General features: G+C 36.2%; 1 protein-coding gene across 2 annotated transcripts in view; it reads left to right on the top strand.

Moving 5' to 3' along the window:
* The window catches only part of YAF2 (YY1 associated factor 2), a 29,757-nt gene extending 16,462 nt beyond the window's left edge, over positions 1 to 13,295 (top strand). The window contains exons 2-4 of one of the 2 annotated variants that reach the window (XM_087764714.1): positions 1,996 to 2,078; positions 7,546 to 7,698; positions 10,320 to 13,295. In XM_087764714.1, the coding sequence (XP_087620840.1) occupies positions 2,041 to 2,078; positions 7,546 to 7,698; positions 10,320 to 10,557 (429 nt within the window). In that variant the 5' untranslated portion in view covers positions 1,996 to 2,040 and the 3' untranslated portion in view covers positions 10,558 to 13,295. The remainder of the gene's footprint in view (positions 1 to 1,995; positions 2,079 to 7,545; positions 7,699 to 10,319) is intronic. The other variant, XM_087764713.1, reaches the window with a different exon arrangement.
* Positions 13,296 to 21,023: the final 7,728 nt, after the last annotated feature.

Genomic DNA, 21,023 nt, shown 5'->3' with positions numbered 1-21,023 from the left:
GAAGACTTTAATGCTGTTTCAATTGTTACAGTACTATAATACGTTCCTGCGCATCACCTCGTTGTCAGAACTGCCTGCAGTAAAGTCGTTTTCTGTCCGAAGTTACTGAGCATTTACAGTGGCTTAAGAGTGCACAGTTGGTTACTGCATATCAGCTTATCCGTGGTACTTTATTTATATTTCTATAGATCCATGGGACACATTTTATATGGAAGTCAAAGGAAGAAGCAAGCAGTGTAATTTTAGGTAAATGAAAGAAAAGCTTTTGTAATTAAAGTTCAGATGAGTGCTTGAACAAAAATTTCTAGCTATCCAAATAGAAACCAGCTGAATTTCAGCATAACTTAAAGTGAAACTTAAAGTAGAAGTTGCATAAGTTTGTATATAAGATAAGGTAGAATAAGATAGAAGGAAAAATCAAAGGGGTATTAATCAGATAGAAAGTGGAGGCATTGTCATGACGATATTGTAGTAGTCATATTTCTTTGTGACTGTCAGAAATGCACGATTTTGGGAGGGTTGCTTTTTAAGCAGTTGTCCTTCATAAGTAGTAAACAAAGAAGAAGGTAGGATATAGGAAAACTTGCAGTGATTTGAGCAGCTGACTTTCTCTGATGCCTAGTGATTACTTCTAGGTACTTCTTCCTAGAAGCTGACTGATCTTGTTCTCTTATGCCTTGCCTGAAGATAGTTAATTGGGAATGCCTGACTTTGATTTTAGAGTTTCTACTACCTTAGTCAGAACTGTGACAAGTGTTCTGGGTTTAATCCATAGTGCATCAGCATACACTGTGTTTGTAATGCAGCTTTTGGAATAAACTCCCAAGATTTTCCCAAGGAGACATCATAAAAAAACCCTGTGTGTGGAGTTTGTAAAGGCCAAAGCATTTCTTTATTTTGTACTGACCTTATTCTTTAGCAATCAGCTTCGCAAGTTTGACCAAAGACGACTTGTATGAATGGATTAGTTACTGCTTCTAATGCCTTTTGGCAATAGCGATTTTGATAATTCTTGAAAAACCCTGGAGAGTGAAATTCAGGTCACTGATTGACTAGATTGCTGGTTTCCAAAGAATGGATTCTGTCATGCCTTGCTGGTGGGACAGAACAGATTGCAGAAGTGTGAATGAAGCTGATGTTCAAAAAAACCATGCTGGACTCATTACTTGAGTCCTGTATGGTGAGGGCCTTAAAGCAACATGAAGTAGAGTAGAAGATTTGGGAACTTCCACTAACTCGGAAGCATTTATTCAGTCCTCCTGAATCACATGAAAGCAAACAATACTTTGTATTTAGAGAATAACGTGGATTTTTCATTTTTGAGGAAAGCATTCTGTAACCAAGGGCAAGACAAAATCAGTGAGGTTTCTGTTCCAGATACTTCTAACCTTTCTTTCTTGAGGGATGAAGCTGCTGTCTTGAACAAAAGGTCAATGTCTCCCTGTAGGGAAGAGAAGTTTAGATAAATGGTACTGCTTAAGGATTAGGGGTGCCTTTGAATAAAACCTCTTTAAGTCTCTTGAAACCTTTTTTTTTTTTTTTAAGAGGTGCTGATCTCTTACAATGGAGTAAAGGAAAAAATTTGTGTGCAAAGTTGCAATTGTGGAATGTATGGGATATCGTGTAGAGATTCTACATAAAATCAGGTGAAGAATTTTGAAGAAATACCACAGACTTTGTTTTGCTCAGGAGCTGGTCTTTTTTGGGAATGAAAATATGACAGGAGATAACATATTGCTGATCAGCCTGAAAGCTCGAACTGTTCTGATGAATAAATGATTCCTGGTATATAACAGTTACCTCTTCTGTTTGATAGCATGAACATCTTGCCTGTTTCATTGAATCCTTCTGTCATTCAAAAGGTAGCTTCTTAGTATCTGGAAGAGAAACTTGAGTCCGTGAACCGAAAATCGATCAATACCATATTGGGCAGCTACAACATAACAACCTTCTGTAGGAATAGTGTTTCACAGGTAATTTCTTCCTGATTTCTAGGATTGGGCAAGATGTGTATAATTTCATAGGAAACCAGGGAGCAAGATGAATTTGAAAACAGTATTGTATCAGCTCATTGATGGGTAAGTAAAACTGGACTAGAATATTGCTCTAGTTATTGGAGGAAAAGTGTGGCAAGTAAAGTGACCAGAGCTCAATAGCAGACTTAAATATCTGGCTTAACATGTGGTATTCTAAAAGTTTTTAGGTATGTTGCATGTGGCACTTGCTTTACAAAATCAGTAATTTGCCACTCCAGACAGGATAAGCATCCAGCAAGGGCTTTTTGTCTGAATTGAAGCCGGGGGTGGATGGACTTGAGAAGAGGAAAGGGAAGGAAAGGATCATATTAGAATGGAAGCTCTGCTTGGCAGGTATTATTCTGGATCCAGGTCACCTGTTGAAGAGCATCTTTCAGCTTGATTGAGGTGACAGCATTTTCTTAATTTAGACCTGTTCTGTTAAGATTGGGAAATCATAATTTTAATGCTTTTGCAGTAGTAAAATATATAAAGCAGAGGAGACTTAGCTTCAAGAAAGAGCATGCCTTTGAGTATGTCTCCTATTCTTCAGAATATCTGAACTGTGTAAACTGCACATTATAGATGACAATACACTTTTCCGACAACAGGTTGAAAAGGTGTATATATTCAGCACTGAGATTTAATTACAGCATCTAGCTTTCCATATAGAAAAGCATAGGATATGTTCTGAGATCTGTGGATACTGGGAGGATATGGATACTGGTTCTGTGTGGACCAGTCCAAGTCCAGCGTGGCTCACACTGAATCAAATCTAAGGTGTTGGTTGCTCTGTTAGACTGTTGATGTCTCTGCACTGTGCTTCTCAGCAATCTTATTTGCTTGGCTGCACTGTGCTGCTTGGCAGTCTTACTTGGCTGGCCCTGCGTGTTAGGATATGCAGCACCAAACGGATAAATCTCCTCCAAACCTTGCACGCAGGGGTGCATCATGCTGACACAGGACTCACTTGAGATGTAGGTAGATTTGGGGTTGGCTCATGAGAAAACTGTCACGGTTGTCCACACCATGCTCTTTGTCCCCAGAATGTAGCGGATGGACCCTAGAGCTGGTTTGACAGATAAGTAACTCAGATGTGTCAGAATTTGAGCTTATATTCCAAGTAGTGCAGGAGACATTAGACTGCGTTATGGACTCGTGATGGCTGTCGAAGCAGCACTGTACAAATGTAGTTGTGCTCTGTATAAATTAAATAAATTCAGCCAGACCCCAAGATGCTTCAGCATTAAGTCAGTTTGGTTGTCTGCATGTTTGATGCACAACTCGGGCAACTGAGAGTTTACTGTACTTCTGCGGCATGTGTTGATTATTAATATTGTACATAGATTTTATTTTTGTTTATTTCTGTTTTCAAAATGGACCAGCTTTGTTATAATGAGACCAAGTTATTCACCACATCACCAATTGGTCAAAATTCTTTTTGCATAGATTATTGGTGAATACCAGGTGAGGGAAATTAAGGAAGCACGTACTGCTGTGAGGCGTCCAAAATGACTTATGAGCAGGAAGGTATTGTGTTGAGCTCTAGGAGAGGGAAACGACTCGGGGCAAAAGTTCCAGATATCATTTGGTCTAGTGCACTGCGTGTATTCTTGAATAAGTATTTTCATTACTAGGCATGTAAATTGCTATGCTATAAAGCTTTTTTTTTTTTTTTTTTAAAGAATGCCAACAATGAAAACTAGTCCACCCTTCTCAGTATTAAGTATTTGTTCCTTTTGAGAACATCAGTGTTGAATGAGTTTATGCACACAAAACCTAAATAGACGATTCTCTACAGCCTCTGTAAATATACCCTCTAAACCAGCAGCTAGATCAAATCGTGTAAGATAAAATGTAGTTGCATCCTGCCACGAGAAGAATAGAGTTAAAATGATGACATCCTTGTTGTTTAGTGTTAATGGGAATTTTAGGGAAGACAAAAGGTATATCTTTGAATGTTTGTATTACTGTCTGTTGGCTTTTTAAAAAACCAAAAATGTTAGTTTTCCTTATTTTTTAAAGGAGATTACACAGTGTGTGAGTATTTGTACACAGGACCTTGAAAGCAACATTGGAATTAGATAACTGATAAAACCATAATGGATGAGGTTGGAATAGAAATGTAGGTAGAAGTGTGGCTGATATTAACTTAGAAGAAAGATAACACTGGCTGAAAAGGAAAACTAAGTGACAGAGAAGGAGGGGCATAATATTCGGAGCTGTGATGTTTAGTGATCTCTCAGAAGCTCAGTAAATCTGGTAGCTGCAGTGCTTAGGGCCTAAACCATAAAGTTCACCTCTGTTGGAAAGAATTTATAATTCTTATCTTTTCTAATAGTGTATGCCTCTCTTGGCTAGTGTTCCACTTAAAATGATTGACGTGAAATTATTAGACAAAAATGCAAAGTTTTGAGGGGCTGACTAAGCAATATGTATTGTATTTATTAGCATCTCTGTAGTTCTGGATTGTTCAGTTGTAAAGTCACTTCCAGTGGTAGAGGCAAAAATGCTTGTAATCATAATGCAGAAGTTTGTAGAGCTTCTTTCTAAACACCAGTTAGCTCAGGTGCTTTTGAATATGCTCAAAAAGCAAATTACCATAAATATATTGATGAAATAAAAAGCGGTGTTAACATTTTCTGTATCTACTTAATCTGTAGCAGCCTATTACAAGGCATCTTTAGCTAACTGGTTTTGAAAACCAGTAATTTAAAATGTCATATTTTGGCAAATCATCAAAATCAATTTCCTGTTACAGGAATAGTTTTTCTTAACGTTTATCTTCTCTGTGAGAAAGCCTTCTCTGTATGAATTCCTTCATGCTTGAATGACATGGTTCAGCTACTATTAAATCATGAACGATTCTATCAGGTTAAAGCTTCATGAGTGGTAAAGTTATCTCCTGAAGCCTGCATGGCTTGCAAAGTACTTGATTGCAGTTCTGTAGCCCCTTTTGAGTACCTGGAAAAAAAAAAATTGAATGCTTGAAAGACACTCTCAGTGTTGAGAGATGTCAGTTTATGGGTTTTTTCCTCAATTTTTTAATATGAAAACACTGAATGCATCATTTAAGAAATCCAGAAGTGACAAAGCAGATAATAAATTTTGGAACATAGATATAACTGATAGACAGCTATAGAAATAATTGACAACAAAAAGATCGGTGTTTAATTGGGAGGAATAAAATAACTGAGTGGAATTCCTTGTCACAGCAAAACCACATAGAACCTCTTGATTCATTTTTAGTGCATCTTCCCAAACATGATTTCTTGGTGTTTTTTTTGTCTTAACTGACTTCTGTTCCTTGTGGCAAAGATCTCTTTTGTCAGTCTCGTTTGTTTTATGTTACTAGAAAAAGAAGTTCTAAACCTAGGACTTAGAACTAAGCTTAATTTCCCAGCTGTACTCTACTAGAAATTATCTAGTTTGCCCTCAGGAATTAAAATTATTGCAAATTGACAATTCCTAAAATAGTTGGCTCAGAATTTTTTTTCCTTCTCTACCCCTTTTTAACAAGTTTCCATGATCATGGTGTTGTCCACAGCCCTGGGCAATAATTAATTCTGTGTCAAGAAGTTCACTACTGTCTTACTTCATAACATGTCAGTTTATTCTCTCAGGTCACTATGTAGTAATGATGGGAATGTCACTTGGCCATCACTAGGAATATTAACTCCCTGTATCCCTGCCTCCTGGAGCAATCTTCAATTCAAGGCAGATGATCAGTTTTGTTCATATATCACAAGTGTTTTTCACCTGAAATGATAAGCTTGTGCATCAGTTACACCTTGGCTCTTCTTGCTTTGTTATGAACTACTGTGACAAATGGTTGAAACAGTTCTGAGGCAAGTTTTCTTAAAAATGTCCTATGTAGCCTGTTAATGTAAACAATTGTAGTCCATTGAGTCATTTCAGTGATTTTGGACTCTACTTTTCCAAGGTCCTAGTTGCAATGCTCTCCTGAAAAGCACGTAGTCATTTATTTGCCAGTTGATACAGGCTGGGTAGTTTTCACTAAGTGATCTGTTGCTGATCTTCATCTCTCCATGAGTTAGCGTGGGCTTAGTTCATGAGTGGGTATGCGGTAGTCTAGTTTTTACCCCAAAGTTCTATTGTGTTGACATTTTTAATAGTCTTTATTTTTACTTTAATTCATTAAGAACTTGCTGTGAAGACTCATGAAATATCAGCTGTTCTATATTAACTGCCTTTCCCACACTTTATGGATTCTTGTAACTCGGCTTTCACTCTGTAATGTGAACTATTGCAATCATTACTGAAACTATAACTTGCTAATGGGAGCTGCCTTGATTTTCTGCTTTTGTTATTTTACTTGTCACTTCACCTAAGGAAGAAGTGCTGGTAGCGTGATCCTGTGGGTTGTGATAAATAAATACGCGTAAGAGCTGATAGGTTCTGTTGCTTTAATAACTGCTTTGTATTTTCAGAGTATCACAGTGCATATAATTTATGCTTTTTCTATTTAAAAAAAAAAAGAAACAACAGCACAACCCACCTAAAAAAACCAAAGAGCTTGGCAGGGTAAACATTCTTTTGGAGAAGAAATTGCATCTTCAAAGTCTTAATAGAATCACAGAACCTTCCTTTTTATATGTCATGACTTGAAATTTCTTAATTCCAAAATCTCAAAATAAAGAAATACCCTTGCATTGGAAAGAGTGAAATGTTTCATTTCACTTTAGAATCCTGGTATCCTAATACCAAGTAAAATAAAAATGAAGCAATTTCAAAATGATATTTCAGAAAATGTAAAAATAATAAACTGTTGAAATTCTTTTGCCTGCTGTTCCTCTTCTCACCCTGGTTTCTAGTTTGGATTGAAACTTGGAAGTGAAACCTGTGCTGCGTGTACTGATGGAATGTGGTCAGAAGTTTCTGTTGCCAGCTTTTAAGATATATATGTTCTGACAGCTATATCCTACTATTATTAGTGCAGTATATTTTTTCCAGTGAACAACTTGATAAAAATGATACATAACAGGATTTGTCATTGCTTTCAATGAATTTGTTTGAGCTGAAAACACTTAAGTTTTACTCTATAAGGCCAACAGTGGCTTTAGCTCTGATACCTGAAAGGTCAGCTTTTTCCTTTTTGTGATATGGATTGTATACTTCAGTATTGCAGTAGACTCAAAACAGACACCTTCATCATTTGAGGGGGCTGGGGCTGGGTGGTAAAGTATTCCCTCTGGAAGCTTCATCTTTTGGAGTTCACTCTGTGTAAGTCTCTGTCTGGATATGACAACTGGGAGAAGAGGCGACATTGCAAAGTCTTGTCCCTAAATCCTTTAAAAAAAAAAAAAAATCTCATTTGTTGATAATGCAAGTAAGTGAAACAAAAGACTGTAATGGGTTTAAATTTGTTATGCTATTTTAATGAAGCAGCAAGATAAGTTTCAGCAGTATTTCTTTTTACAGTGATTGTTAATGTTAATAACTGAAGTGTAGAGAGTTTGAGACTTGTAAAGTCTAAGCATTATGTGTGTCTATATATATGTGCACACAGGAAACCTCGACCTGTCTCTCAGCTGGTTGCACAGCAGGTTCCTCAGCAATTCGTGCCCCCTACACAATCAAAGAAAGAGAAAAAAGACAAAGTAGAAAAGGAAAAAAGTGAAAAGGAAGCAACAAGCAAAAAGAACAGTCATAAGAAAACCAGGTAAAAATTTTAGAAACTCTTGTGGCATTGGTAAAACATAATTTAAAAAAGAAAATAAGAAAATGCTCTGTGATTTTACTGCTTTGTAAGTGCTGTGGAAAACTCTTTCAACAATAAGGCTAAATATTTGTGTGTGAAGTTTCACTGGTTTAGGATGCCTGTTAAATGTGAAGAACACCTGCAGTTTGTAGTTTTGACCAGAAGATGGAGACCAGCTGAATATAGAGAGAAAGGGTTACAGATGTATTTCTCACACCATACAAAACTGTAGATAGGCAAACGGATGATTCTCATCTCTGGAAAAGAGAGGGGACCAGCATGACTAGTTTTCATGCAAAATAATGGGAGAGAGAACCAGTACCAGACTGCAGAAGAGTGGGAAAGTAGCGTGGTTATTGCTGTCCTTGCAGAACTGGAATAAATTCTGAAGGGCTGAACTAGGGTATAAATTAATGTGACAGGATAAGGCATGTATATTACCTAGTGATAAAAATCTCCATGCTACATCTGGCATGCTAAAGGAAACCTTGGACTCTTAGAACTGAGAACATAAAATATTACAGTATGGACAAGCAGTTGTAAAAACCTTGATCTTGCTGTAAGACCAGGTAGAAGGAAGGTGCAAACTGCAAAACAAAAGTAGCAAGTTTAACCCCTAAATCATCACAGTCGAAGCATAAAGTTATTGTGGCAAGAATGCTAAGCGAAAAAGCTCAGAAGTATACAAGACATGTAGTCTAATCAAACGTGGGAGGAACTATTGATTTACTTATTTTTTTATTTTTATTTTGGAAGTGCTCCAAAGTAGTCCAGCTAAAGAAGATTCTTTGGGATTAGTTATGCAGAGAAGTAGCAGATGCTTCTCTTGTGCCTGAAATAGGATCATCAGGATCAGAACCAGGGCGAGACTTGAGAGTCAAGAGAGAACAGTTGTTAAGAAAGTCATGGTCAGGATTAAGATGAGATGTTCCTTCTTCTTTTTTTCTTTTTTTCTTTTTTTTTAATACTCAAATTTACTAGCTTACCTTATGCAGCTGAAGTACTTCAGTTATGAAGTATTTGAAGTTAACACAGTGAGTTTCAGTTAAGCTAATTAAATATTATAAATTGAAATAGTGATGGTTGAATTGCAATAGTACATTAAAAAATGCAAAAGTGAGGTAGGGAAAAAGGGAGAACATTTAAAAAATAACTAAAATAAAAATCTTGGACTGAAATACCAGTATTGAGATTTGCATTACGAATTGCTATTTGAAATAACTAGGCTACTTTTTTTTTTTTTAAATGCTTCAAACATTTCAATTTTTCACAGAATTCAGTCACTAGGTAGGATAGGAAGTTAAGAATGCTTTATTAGTTTAAGCAGATTTCTTCAGTATCCTTTGGGAAAAGGATATCCTTTTCTCTTTGCCTGAAAACCTGTATGTTATTGCTGGAAACGATCATAAAAATCTGCGTACACACTCAATATGATTAAAAAGCTCCAGGCATGTCACGTATGCGGGTTGATAATGCTGAATTTTTCTCTCCATTCCCATGTTACAGAGCAGCGGATTTTCAGTTTTCTTTTAAATTCTTCAGTCATGCTACTTCAGCCTCAGGGGAACAAGATGTCAAAGCCTCTTTTCTAGTGGAGGAAAGGCATGAGGTGTTTCAGCTGAAGTGACTGGGAACCAATTCTGCTTCAAAGAAAGTCAGATGATAGGGTAAAGGTTAGGGCTTTGCTGTTAGCACACCTGCTAACATGTGATGTCATATTAATTGTATTGCAGCTTGAGCTGGTGAAAGCTGTGGAGTCAGTTAAGTTCATAACCGATTGTATAAATTCAGCTGTCTGGTGACAGTTTTTCATGGTAGTCAAAGGATAATAGTAAATTGAAAGTAATTTATGCTTGTCACTAGCAAAAATATGATGGCAGAATATAAGTCAAAGTTTTCTTCTCTGGTCCCTATGTTGTCAAAATCAAGCAATTGAAAGATTAGATGAAGAGACTTACCCTATCAACACTGTGTAATACTCAGCTCTGTGCATAATTTAAATCACAGCATATGCCAGGAATACCAGAGTTATACTGTGAACACAAAGTCCAGTTCAAATAGTATACTAGCAGTCCTAGTGAGGTTTTGAAATGAAGTAATAACCTGCTGCAAGTTAACACTATCTGTACTGTTGAATTCAAAAGACAGACACCAACATCTTCAGTATTGAACATCATTCTCTACTTAGAATTGCTGCTTAAGGCTGCTGCAGAGACGGATGCTTCTCTGGATCAAATTTGTAACTTTCTATGGCCACAATAAAGAAAGACTTAATTTTTAAAAGTAAAAACCTTCACATGTGCAACACATCCATATTGCTGCACAGTTACATTATTCATAAGGTCAACTTTTAAATAATCTTAGGAGCAGGTAATGTGTTATGTTCAGCTATTTTAATGCAAAACATACTAGGAAACACTCTACTATAAATACTTGTGGTACGTTGTTTTCCTGTGTATTACATGTTGCACATAGCAGTCTTATGTACACATGTATGTTCTCCAAAGCTCCTAAAAAGTAGGAGGAAGACAAGATAATAAGATGGTGTGTGTGCTTTTAATATGATTCTTTGCTTTATTTAGGCCAAGATTGAAAAATGTGGATCGAAGTAGCGCTCAGCACTTGGAAGTTACCGTTGGAGATCTGACAGTCATAATTACAGACTTTAAGGAGAAAACTAAGTCACCGCCTGCTTCCAGTGCTGCTTCTGCAGATCAACACAGTCAGAGTGGTTCCAGCTCTGACAACACAGAGAGGGGAATGTCCAGGTCATCTTCACCCAGAGGAGAAGCGTCATCACTGAATGGGGAATCTCATTAAAGTTTCTTTCCTCCAGTTTCTTTAGTCTCTTCTCTTCAAAACATGCAAATACATAACTTCTGTCACCTGTTACCACATTTTCATGACAGATTATCCATGCACAATTGGTATGTTGACTGGAACATAATTTATGCAGTTTTAAAAAGAGAAAAAAGTGCAGTGGTAGAAACAATAATTTAAATGCAATCTACAAATGCTTACAAAGCATTTTCAGATGAACTTTTTAATCTTCATGTGTAAAGGTGCCATGAAAATGTGGTTTGAATGTTCATTATGCAGTGTTATTGGTAAGTCCATTTTCACTTTTAGTTTAGTGAATTCTAACACAACTCTTGGAGTCTCTACTATTGGCATGTACTGAATTTAAATTTTTATAACATAGTTCAAGCTGCCTAAATATGTATTATTTGAGAATTGTGAAACATAGTTATATGTATGCAAGTCAGAGATCAACTTAATCAACTATTGCTGCAACAGAATTTTCATAATAATTATCTTCTTAAAAACACCTGCTGGTACTTGGTGTGGTTAAATAGGAAAAATGTTATTAAATAAAACATTTGTATGAATTTTTGCCAATGTTTGACACATTTTACTAGATTACTGTTACTGAATTATGTTGATGGTTTTACCAATATTTTTTCACACTTAAAACACTTATTGTAATGTTTACAAGCAAAATAGAAAACACGTTCTAAGCATTGATTGGTTAACCTTACAATTCAGGTAAAGTACTACATTGTCACTGTACACTGGTATTCTATGTTGTGTAACAAATATGGAACCTCAGATGACTATGCATTTGGCAAAAACTAACATTTGGAAATAGGAAAATTTGGAAAAGCTTTAAAAATAACAGAAGTGCAGTTCTCATTTTTGCTTAGTGCTGTTTCCTTGCCCCAAATTTATCTAGTGTCATATAGTCACTTCTTATTTCATTACAGGAATATCAGATGTTGCACAAGAATAAGGAAATAACAGTACTATTAATTTTTTGTTCCTGAATCAGTTTCTTTAATTTTGATTTGGCCTATTAGAATATATTATGTCATAAATCATATTAAAAAACTCAGTACCCTACTTTATGGCATAAACTGTCAACATTTACGCACTTAGCAATATACTGATACAGACCAGAACTATTTACAATCCCATCTGGTATTATGTAAAATTACCAATAAAATATTTTTGTGAATACAGATTTTGCATTTTTGTTTACAACCAATAAGTGTTTTGATACACACATACAATCCATGTATAAATTTCAAATTATAGATTCAGGTTCAGTACAAAAGTCCATTTAGCTACTTTTAGTGAGGTAGTCCACTTACACTCCTGTGATTCTTTTCTTTTTCATTCAAAGTAAATATATTTTTAAGCCCATGTAAAAGTTGGATGGACCTTCTTGGTAGTGAATCCAGCCCCAAATTATTACCAACATATGATAAGTCATCTTAACAGCTAAAACAATGGATTTTTGTAGCCCCTGACAATTGTGATGTTTGGTGGTTTCTTGTAGTAATGTATTTTTCTGGTTTTAACGCAGTACTTCTACAGGCACAATGGTACTGGTCTATTTTGTAAGATGCTAGTTGTGAAATACAGTTAGTTGCATAAAATGAAAGTCTGATGTGATATCTGAGAACATACATACCTCATTCCTTGGTGTTGCTGTTTAAACTTTTTAGACATCAAATGTTAATTATAGGCTATTTCAGATGGATAACTACTGACCTGTTTATTATGTATTCTGCTTTATCTTACTAAATAGGATGTCTGTTCATTGCCGTTACCTGGCCAAATCTTAGTATCTGTAAAACAATGCATTTTAAGGTTCTTAAATGTTTTTGGGGCTGGGCTGGTGTTCAGAATAACATACACTAGTTTTTAAAAGAAAAATACATGCTTCTCAACTTTATTTTTTTATATTTTATTTTTAGGTGGGACTATTTGCAGAATATAATGATGTAATGGATTACAAGAGATGAAACTGTTTAAAGTAAGCAGTTTAATGATAGCAAATCTTATCGCAAGATGTTTTCTGAAATGTGTTTCTAATTTAAAATGTAATGAATGCTAACACATTTCAGAATTCCTTGCAAACAAATAATAATCTATTACCAGTAGTTCACTAAATGGGAAACGTATTTTCATTTAACTTTATGTGAATAAACCACCTGGCACTGCCAACAAGAGGTCTCTTTGTATCTTCAGAAATAAGTAGCCATTTGGTTTGGAAGGAAGGGAGGATGGAGTGGATCTTGCTATGATTCAACTGTCTCTAGAGAATAATCTCAAAAATGTGGTACAAGTATGGCTATAATCAAAAAGAATGCAGAAAAGTCTCGCTGTTCTTTATGGAATAAGACATAGAAAAGCAATTTCTAACCACAGGTGCAACACAAGTCAGCTAGGATCTAAAAACTGAGCTGTGGTGGTTTTAACTGAACTATTACGTTGCCAGTGTTTACATTGCAGTGATGCCTGTTTTGGCATTAAACAAAGTTAAGATAATTTTTTGCCTGTTTGTGATTAAAGGGATGTGATAATACTGACAGCAGAGTAGACAAATTCTAAGTAAATATGGCATTTGACTCTGTTCATAATGTTATAATTTAAATGAACTTCACTTTCATGATTTCTAAATAATTTTGACCTGTAGTAATCCTAAGTCATTTTTCTAACTGTAAATATATTTAAAAGCATCTTTACTCCATTTATAAAAAGTGAAAATTTAATGTTGTAATGTGTTTTGATTAGCTATTTTTCTCTGTGACTGCTCTCTGCATAAGAACTGTTATTTGTTAAATTCTATATATGCACCAGTCTTTAACAGCCATACATCCTGAGTTGTTCATGAAATGGTGACCCAACAAAGACAATTGTGATAGTGTTCCATGTAAATGAGTTCCTTTATGTGCTGATTGATTGTCTGGTTTCAGAAAGGAAAAGGGGGGAGAAATGGGGAAAAACAAAGTATAATTAGTTCATTGATAAAGTGTACAATAATTCAGTCTCTTATCTTCCTAAATTTGCCACTAATTATAGGTGGTATAAGGAAAAGAACAAATACCCAGTTGTAGATTATGATCCTTTTTTTCCCTGAAATTAAGTATGTATATTGGAGATAAAAAAAAGTTGTTCTACTTAGTAGCAGGTTAAATTATGCCGTATAAAATCTCGATTCTAACAGAAGTGATAGTAAAAAAACCCAAACAAAAGAAACATTAAAAAACTTAAAATTTCTTGATATCAAAAGTCTTGAAATTAAGACTATGACTAAAGTTTTAACCTATTACATGTTTCTCTAGATAGTTGATGTTCTGTGGGATAGACTGTAAAATCTCAATTTTTTTTTTTTAATTTTATAATTTATGCACTTTTTCTAATGTTATAGATAGCACATTTTTAGGTAACCATGTAAGATAGAATACTTTTTATAATTTGTTTCCACCAGTTCACTGTAGTGTTCAGGCAGGTCTTCTGAACTTGACACAAGTGTATGGCTCAGATTCTTTCATTTTTCTCTTTCCTGTCTCAAAAACCTGACAGTTTCCCACATTATTCTAATTGATTATACTTTGTTATACAGGATGGATTTGGCATGGAACTGTCTATTGTGTACTTCTTATGGACATCCAGGGTTCTTTAACTGTATCTGCTTGGTTTTTTCTGTCACATGCCTTTATTTGCCTCTGCTCCCTACTGGGGAGTCTAGGTATGCTTCCTTTCAAATATCAGAAACTATACGGAAATAGAAATGCAATTTAATTTAATTTCTCCAAAGGCAGCAGCAAGTGCTATACTTGTAGTAAATTTGACCTGTGCTTACTCAGGAATAAGATAGGTAAGATAAAAAGTCAATGCTGGTTTTGGCTATGATAATTTGCAAATGCGTACTTCTGTCAATGTTAAGATTTGGGTGTGCTGGAAATGCTGTTTGAGGTTTCGTAGGTTTTTCTTACCTGAAATTATGCCCTGACTTACATCAAAGCAGTCTCAAGTTGAAAGGGTGTAACTTCACAAACTAGCAAAAGCTATACAGTAAAATCAGTCAGACTGAGGAAGCTCAGTTGGTTTTCTTTTGTACTGTCGAAGTTTTAAAAAGAGGAGAAACTTTCTCCTCTTGTTAAAAAGAGACTTAAAGAGATTTGTCTGAGATAACGATCAGATATTGAGCTTAGTTTGACATCTAAAGAAGAACCCATGTTTTAATAAGAATTAACAAGATTTAACTACTAAATTAAAATCGGAAAAGTACTTCACAAGTTAATTACAAATCAATGCTTTACAGAAATTATTTTACCTTCCTGCCTAGATGGATACGAACGGAGTAAGTGGCGCAACAGCAATGGACAGCTGCACACTTGCTAGTAAATGGGCTGCACGCTTGCTAGTAAATGGTATTATCCAACAGCAAGTGATGTTTAAGTGACTTTCTTAAGACATTACACAAGAAGGTTGTGATATGTGTATGAACAAGGCCTAGGAGTCCAGGTGTCGTCCCCCCCGCCTAAACTATACCATTGGATTCAAACAGTGAAAGAAAATGCAGTGAACAAATAAATTAGTTTCAGATCCTAGAGTCTTAGTAATGCAGGGGCTGTTTACAGCTTCTGTTTAACTGTATCTGTGAAAATTAATTAAAATGAACCACCACTGTGTAATACTTAATCCCTCAGGAGATGTTTTCGATCCTAGTCTTGCCCCTTTTATTATAGGAAATGGATAAAAGACATCTGAAAGAACTTGCTCTGTCCATTGACTCACGGGATTTTAAGAGGAGACAGTGTAATGTGCACAGGAAGTTTTAGCTATACTTTTAAAGAGTTAAACATGGAAGATGAAGGGCAAAAGCATATTCAATAGCTCAGATGAGTATTACTAAGCATGATCACAAGAGACTGCTGTACCACCTGGGGTTTGTAAAAGACAAAATGGTAACACTATCTAATCACTCCTTGTCCCATATGTTTAAAAAGAAAACTGCCACCAGAAAAAATACTGTTCCAGTAACAGTAATTTAAAGAATGGTTCCAAAATGTTAATTATTTTGTGGAAAGTATGGCATATCGTGACAGAGGTAGGAATATCTGAGCAAGAAGTCCTTCACGACTACATTTTCAGGATCTAGGCCGCCTGGGAAAGTGTAATCTTCAATTACACTGTTCTCTGTGTATAAATATTGATCTTAATCAAAGTGCTTGCAAAGTGAACAAGCTCCCTTAAACTTTAAGATTTTAAGCAATGTGGCCATAGACCAATGGAGCTCTCACTTACAATGGAGTTATTGAGAAGACAACTGAGGAAAAGAGAGTACTAATCTGTTTTTTGATAACCGGCTCACCATGTGCTCATAATTTTCCTCTTCTGTATGAAGAAGCAGAAGTATACAGAAGAAGGATATATATGTAACCATGGCTAATGAAAGCCGGCTCTTTACCCCCTTCCCAAGCTCACTAGATTTTACAAACTACAAATTCTGTTTGGTTCAAAGGCAGTCACAGGTACTTTGTCACTAGAAAAGGATGGAGTTATTCGGTCGCTTAGCATCTGTTAGTTACAAGTGAGTGGTCAGCCCGATTCTACTTTCTAAATACCCAGTTTGGGAATACAGAGATCTAATTTGCTATTTATATGCATCTAATATATAACTACCATCCATGAATAATCTATTTCCAGCTGATCCTTCTTTGCACAGAATAAATCAAAATGCTTCGATGCCAAGCCCAGCTCCTGATGGCACAGATCTCTGAGCAAGAAAATCTGCCATCTGACTGATCCTCTTTTACTCTAACAGCCTTCAGCTATGAATTAATCTCAGCAAGGGAAGTTGCTTAAGATTACATGTATTTGTTGAATATCACTACTGCTACCTGTGAAGGAAACACATTCTGATTCCTTCTTCTCTCTTGTCTCTTTTGTTTAAAGTACATCTGTAGTGTAAGTGGATGCAGTGAGTTTGAAATAATTTATTACGCCTGCTTTTGTAAGTGGGGAATTTGATTGCTGTTCCCAGTTCTTCAACTGTATCTTGGTTTCGGTAAGACCAACAGTGGCATGTGGAGCTTAGAGGTCATCTATCAATTTTGTCACCGTTGTCTTTGTTTCTATATAATTGACTTACTGAACAGATTCTTGCTTAGCAAACTTAGACCAATCCTGTACCATTCAAGCATTCTGGCTGAGCTAGCTGGCATTCTGGGATGCCAATTACTGATCTTCATATCTGCATTTCTGCAAATGGTCTGATTCTATTGCTGGGAGGCTTCCAAACATGAAAAAATAAGCAAAATGCTTTCCAACTGATGGAGGTGTAATGTTGCCAAGTAACTTGCAGTACCTGGAGGCTTTTTGAAAGGTGCAAGAAAGAGCTCTTGGTGCCAGCTGGAGAAAGAGATCTGAGGAGCACGCACAGATACTGAGAGCTTTCTCAGCTTACCTACAGAAATTCTGAGTAGCTTCTGTTTCTAAAATGTCAAACACGTTCAAAAACCCTCAGTCCTACAAAAAGACAGAGGATAAAGGGGGAAAAGAACAAAGAAAACGTATTTTCAGAATAATACCTAGAAAAGCCACTATATAATGGCTTCTTCGTGTGTTTAGTATTCCTTTCTCTGTGTGCTGTATTGGAAGTAGGCAGCACCTCACACTTCTTATAGGTGCGTTTTGCTTTATAATTCTTGATACCTGTTGGTTCAGTGACTTTTGGCCTAAAGATATGCGAATTTCATAGTAAATACCATGAATGTTTCTCTCTTGGGTACAGGTCATTTATTGAAAGGGCAGTAGTTTTGATTAAAGAGCTAGTCAGGAACAAAATAGATTCCTCTTGTACATGTAGACACTACCCAGTTTTAAGGGGTCTGATTCCTGGACTACTAGAAAAAGGATAATTTTATGTGGAAAGGGTAATAAGAACCCAGACTAGAACAGATGTGGCTTCTGAAAAGAGTTTTGTGGCCAGTAGTTCGTATGGCTGTTTTCAGTGATTATTCCACACCTTAGCCCGTGAATCTTGAAGCGTTGGTAGAGCATCCTCACAGACAATTCGAAACTACCAACACTGTCAGATGCTCTTAAAATTTACTAAGTGCCTTATACAGAGCATCACTGAGGCAATGGTTCAATTGAAAGGAAGTTTGATAAAAGATTTACTCCTCTGGATGGAGTCACAGGTTATCAGTTGTGACCAAGGTGATGTTCCTGGTTATAACACACTAGAATCTTAATTTTTGTTGCTGATACAAGTACCTAATAAGAAACAGTCCAGAAATTTCTGAGGCTTTCTGTTTGTAAAACATACATTCTTTGGAGACCTTTTCTTCTAGTCAGCTGTGATAGCGTACTGGAATATCACAGAAGTGAATAAAACTTCTGAGTATTTCTGGATGCTTTCACACTTCTCAGTTTCTCAAATCAAGGACAGTATTACCTTTCTTGGGAAGGGGTACCTAAGTTGGTTTTATTCATAGGGTTTATGTTTATCCAACAGTAGTTTTTAAGGATTTTATTGTCAGAAAAAGGGCTTGTTATTTTGAAAATAAAAATCTTACCTGCCAGGTGTCTTCCCCAAAATGAGTAAGTGCCTTTTCTGTTCTGACTCTTAGAAGTATTACTTTGTCAGATTGAATATGAATGTCCTGGATAAACCAACTATTAAGTACTGAGTATTACCAATGGCTTGAAATCCTTTCACTGAAAGAACAAGAGACATAATGTAAGCCACTTGAATTATTTTAAGGTCTGATGTTATCAGAAGTTTTATAACTGCTATGAGTACTATACTTCTAAGAACAATGTAACTTTTCAGGAACTTGATATTGATAGGAAATAAATATTTATTAAAAGAAGTATATTAAATAAATATTTATTTACCAATTTAAGTAAGAGAAAATGTTACGCCGTGGGGGCAACAGTCTTGCTGTTAGCAGTCCTGACTATTTAATGGAAAGTAAAACTGAGGCCCTGAACTCTGGCTGTAAAAGAATGCATGGTATTCGGTGAGAGGTTGGGACTGTGAATCTTAGGTCCACGTTCTAATAAACGAATTCTTCCTACCTAAGTTTTTACCAATTCTCAAGCAGAAAAGAAAGCATGAGCAGATATCAGTAAGAGGCCCTCTGGTTTTATTGGTGCTGCTTCCTATCTGTAGAGGATTTTTTTTTTTTTTTTTTTTTAAACTTTGCTCAGGACTGGTACAGCTGAAAGTATATTTTCCCTTCATTCTTAAGCCTAGACTTTGAATGGAGTTTCTCTGAGACACTTTTGTAGTGAAATCGTATTCCCTACAAACATTGCAGACAAAAATAAACATCTCCGTGAACAAAAGATTGTGTGTGGTTGTAATTTTTTAACATACAATTTTGTTGTAAAAGTTCTAAAGGTACACTAAGAAAAACATAACCAATATATTGGCCTACATTTATGAGGTCTCTTTGTAGCAGTCAGAAAATACAGTTTGCATCATGAGATGCTACAAAGTTTCTGTCTGATAAACTATGTTTAATTCCAGTGAAGCACTCCTTTAAATAAAGATGTCCATGCATTGCATTGAGCCAAGCGTATGGGTTACTACCCATTAGGACACTGCCTTAAACTGACCTCTTCCTGACCTCAATTCAAAGACGTTATTAAACAATTTCAAATTCTGAAAGCTTGGCGGAAAAGCTGAGGGGAAGGGGCTGGAAAGAAAGAAACTGTAGGAATCAGAGTGCAAAGTTTGGGTTTTTTTTCCCAGAATAAATTCCACACCATTAATGATAATGGAGTTGTTTTAAAATTAACAACTCTATAGTTATTTCACATTGTTTAGTAAACATACAGTTGATTTTAGATGAGTGTAAATAGATGTGTTTGAAGCCCAGAATAGTGACAGGTACTGAAATGCCTTCTCCAGGAATAAATTAACAGTTCTTGCCTGTGAAGAATCTGACAAGAAAGTATTTTTGGTGAAAACTGTTGTTGGTGCACTATGTTCTGTCTTGACTGGCAGTGGTGATGCTTAGGGTGCGTTATGATAAAATGGTAAATAAAATGATTAAATTGCTCAGAACTGTTCTCTGAATGTGTTATTTGTACTGGTTAGGAAAAAGTGCAGGAAATACAAGTGGGCAATTTGGGGATAAAACAGCAGACTTAGGGAATTTGATCTCAAAAAGTCAAGAGGCCTCTGCTAATTTACTGGCATATGATGGAAGCTGACATACTCCTGAGAGTACTGCTTCCCAGGCGAGAAACTTGCATGCATGCAAGTTTCCACGCTTGCAAATTAAAGTAACAACCGAGGTAAGAATCTTGAGAAGACAACTTAGTCTAAGGCTTCATCTCATTGTATGTGCAACTACTCTTTTTGTTACTAAAGCAAGTTCTAAAAAAATGGTCTGTGTGGGTTGTCTCAAGTTATCTGCAAGTTACGTACAGGTCCAATGTTCAGTTCTCTCTGAATTGTTGTTTATGTTGCTTTGCAGTGTAAGGCTGAAATCCTACAAGGCATTCTTGAAAGAAGCTGGTTCCTTGGTAAAGACAGACAGAGTTTCCCAGTTGTGTAGCACGTGACTGAAGCGTTGGCCATGAGTACCCAAACTCATCCTCGCTCCAAGGAGACACTATGTGATGCATTCTCAGGTTCAGAATGCTCTTAATGCCACCCTGTAAGTGCTGGGTGTAGATCCCGAAGTGCAGCCAGCAAGTGACAGCAAACTGTTGACATAACTACCAAGCTTGGTACTAGCAGAAACACTGACTTGTACAAGACTAAATTGGCATCAGATACCAGAATGGGGCTATTGTCACTAATCAAGGGAGTCTAGTTTAGTCTACTTACTCATCTATTTTAGAAGAATAGAAGGAATTCAAAAGAGGAGAGCAAGCTGTAAAGCCCTTCTGTCACCCTTCTATTTCTTTCTTTCCTCTGTTGACTGTTTGGTAAGTCTGCTACACAATTATGGGTCCGAAGATCAAAACAAATTTCTTAAATTCCATACAAATGTTTTGGCAGCCATGGGAGATCACAGCATTCCACTCTGTGCCTGGTGCCTGGAGATAGCTTAGGACAGTGTCCAATTTTATTTTACCCTTTCTTGACCTGAAAGAAAATAAAAGAGTAAAAAAATATATCTTTCTGAAGTTACAGATAAAGGATGGGTGAAGGAAGGCTGAGTAATGTATTAATGCAATCATGAGCCAGGAGCGCTTGAAGGTATCTTAGATGTTTCAGGCTCTAAGTTCTGTGCAACACAATATCCCAGCTACTCACCGACTCTGCTGCCACTTGGGCAGTGAAATGGTTTGAGGACACAATTCTAATGACAAATCAGATAAATCAGTGTAATGTCTGGACACTCCAGGGTGCGGCACTAAGCTGATTGCTCACCATAATTACTTCTGTGAACTTCAGACATGACTAAGACTATTGACCAAGTATAAGGACACTTGGTACCTAAGCCTGTTATGTACCTTGGGCG

Source organism: Nipponia nippon, unplaced genomic scaffold (genome assembly GCF_047370975.1).
Source record: "Nipponia nippon isolate SJK-2023a ecotype South Korea unplaced genomic scaffold, ASM4737097v1 scaffold_3, whole genome shotgun sequence".
NCBI classification, from domain to species: domain Eukaryota; kingdom Metazoa; phylum Chordata; class Aves; order Pelecaniformes; family Threskiornithidae; genus Nipponia; species Nipponia nippon.
This window is presented reverse-complemented; position numbering and strand designations above follow the sequence as displayed.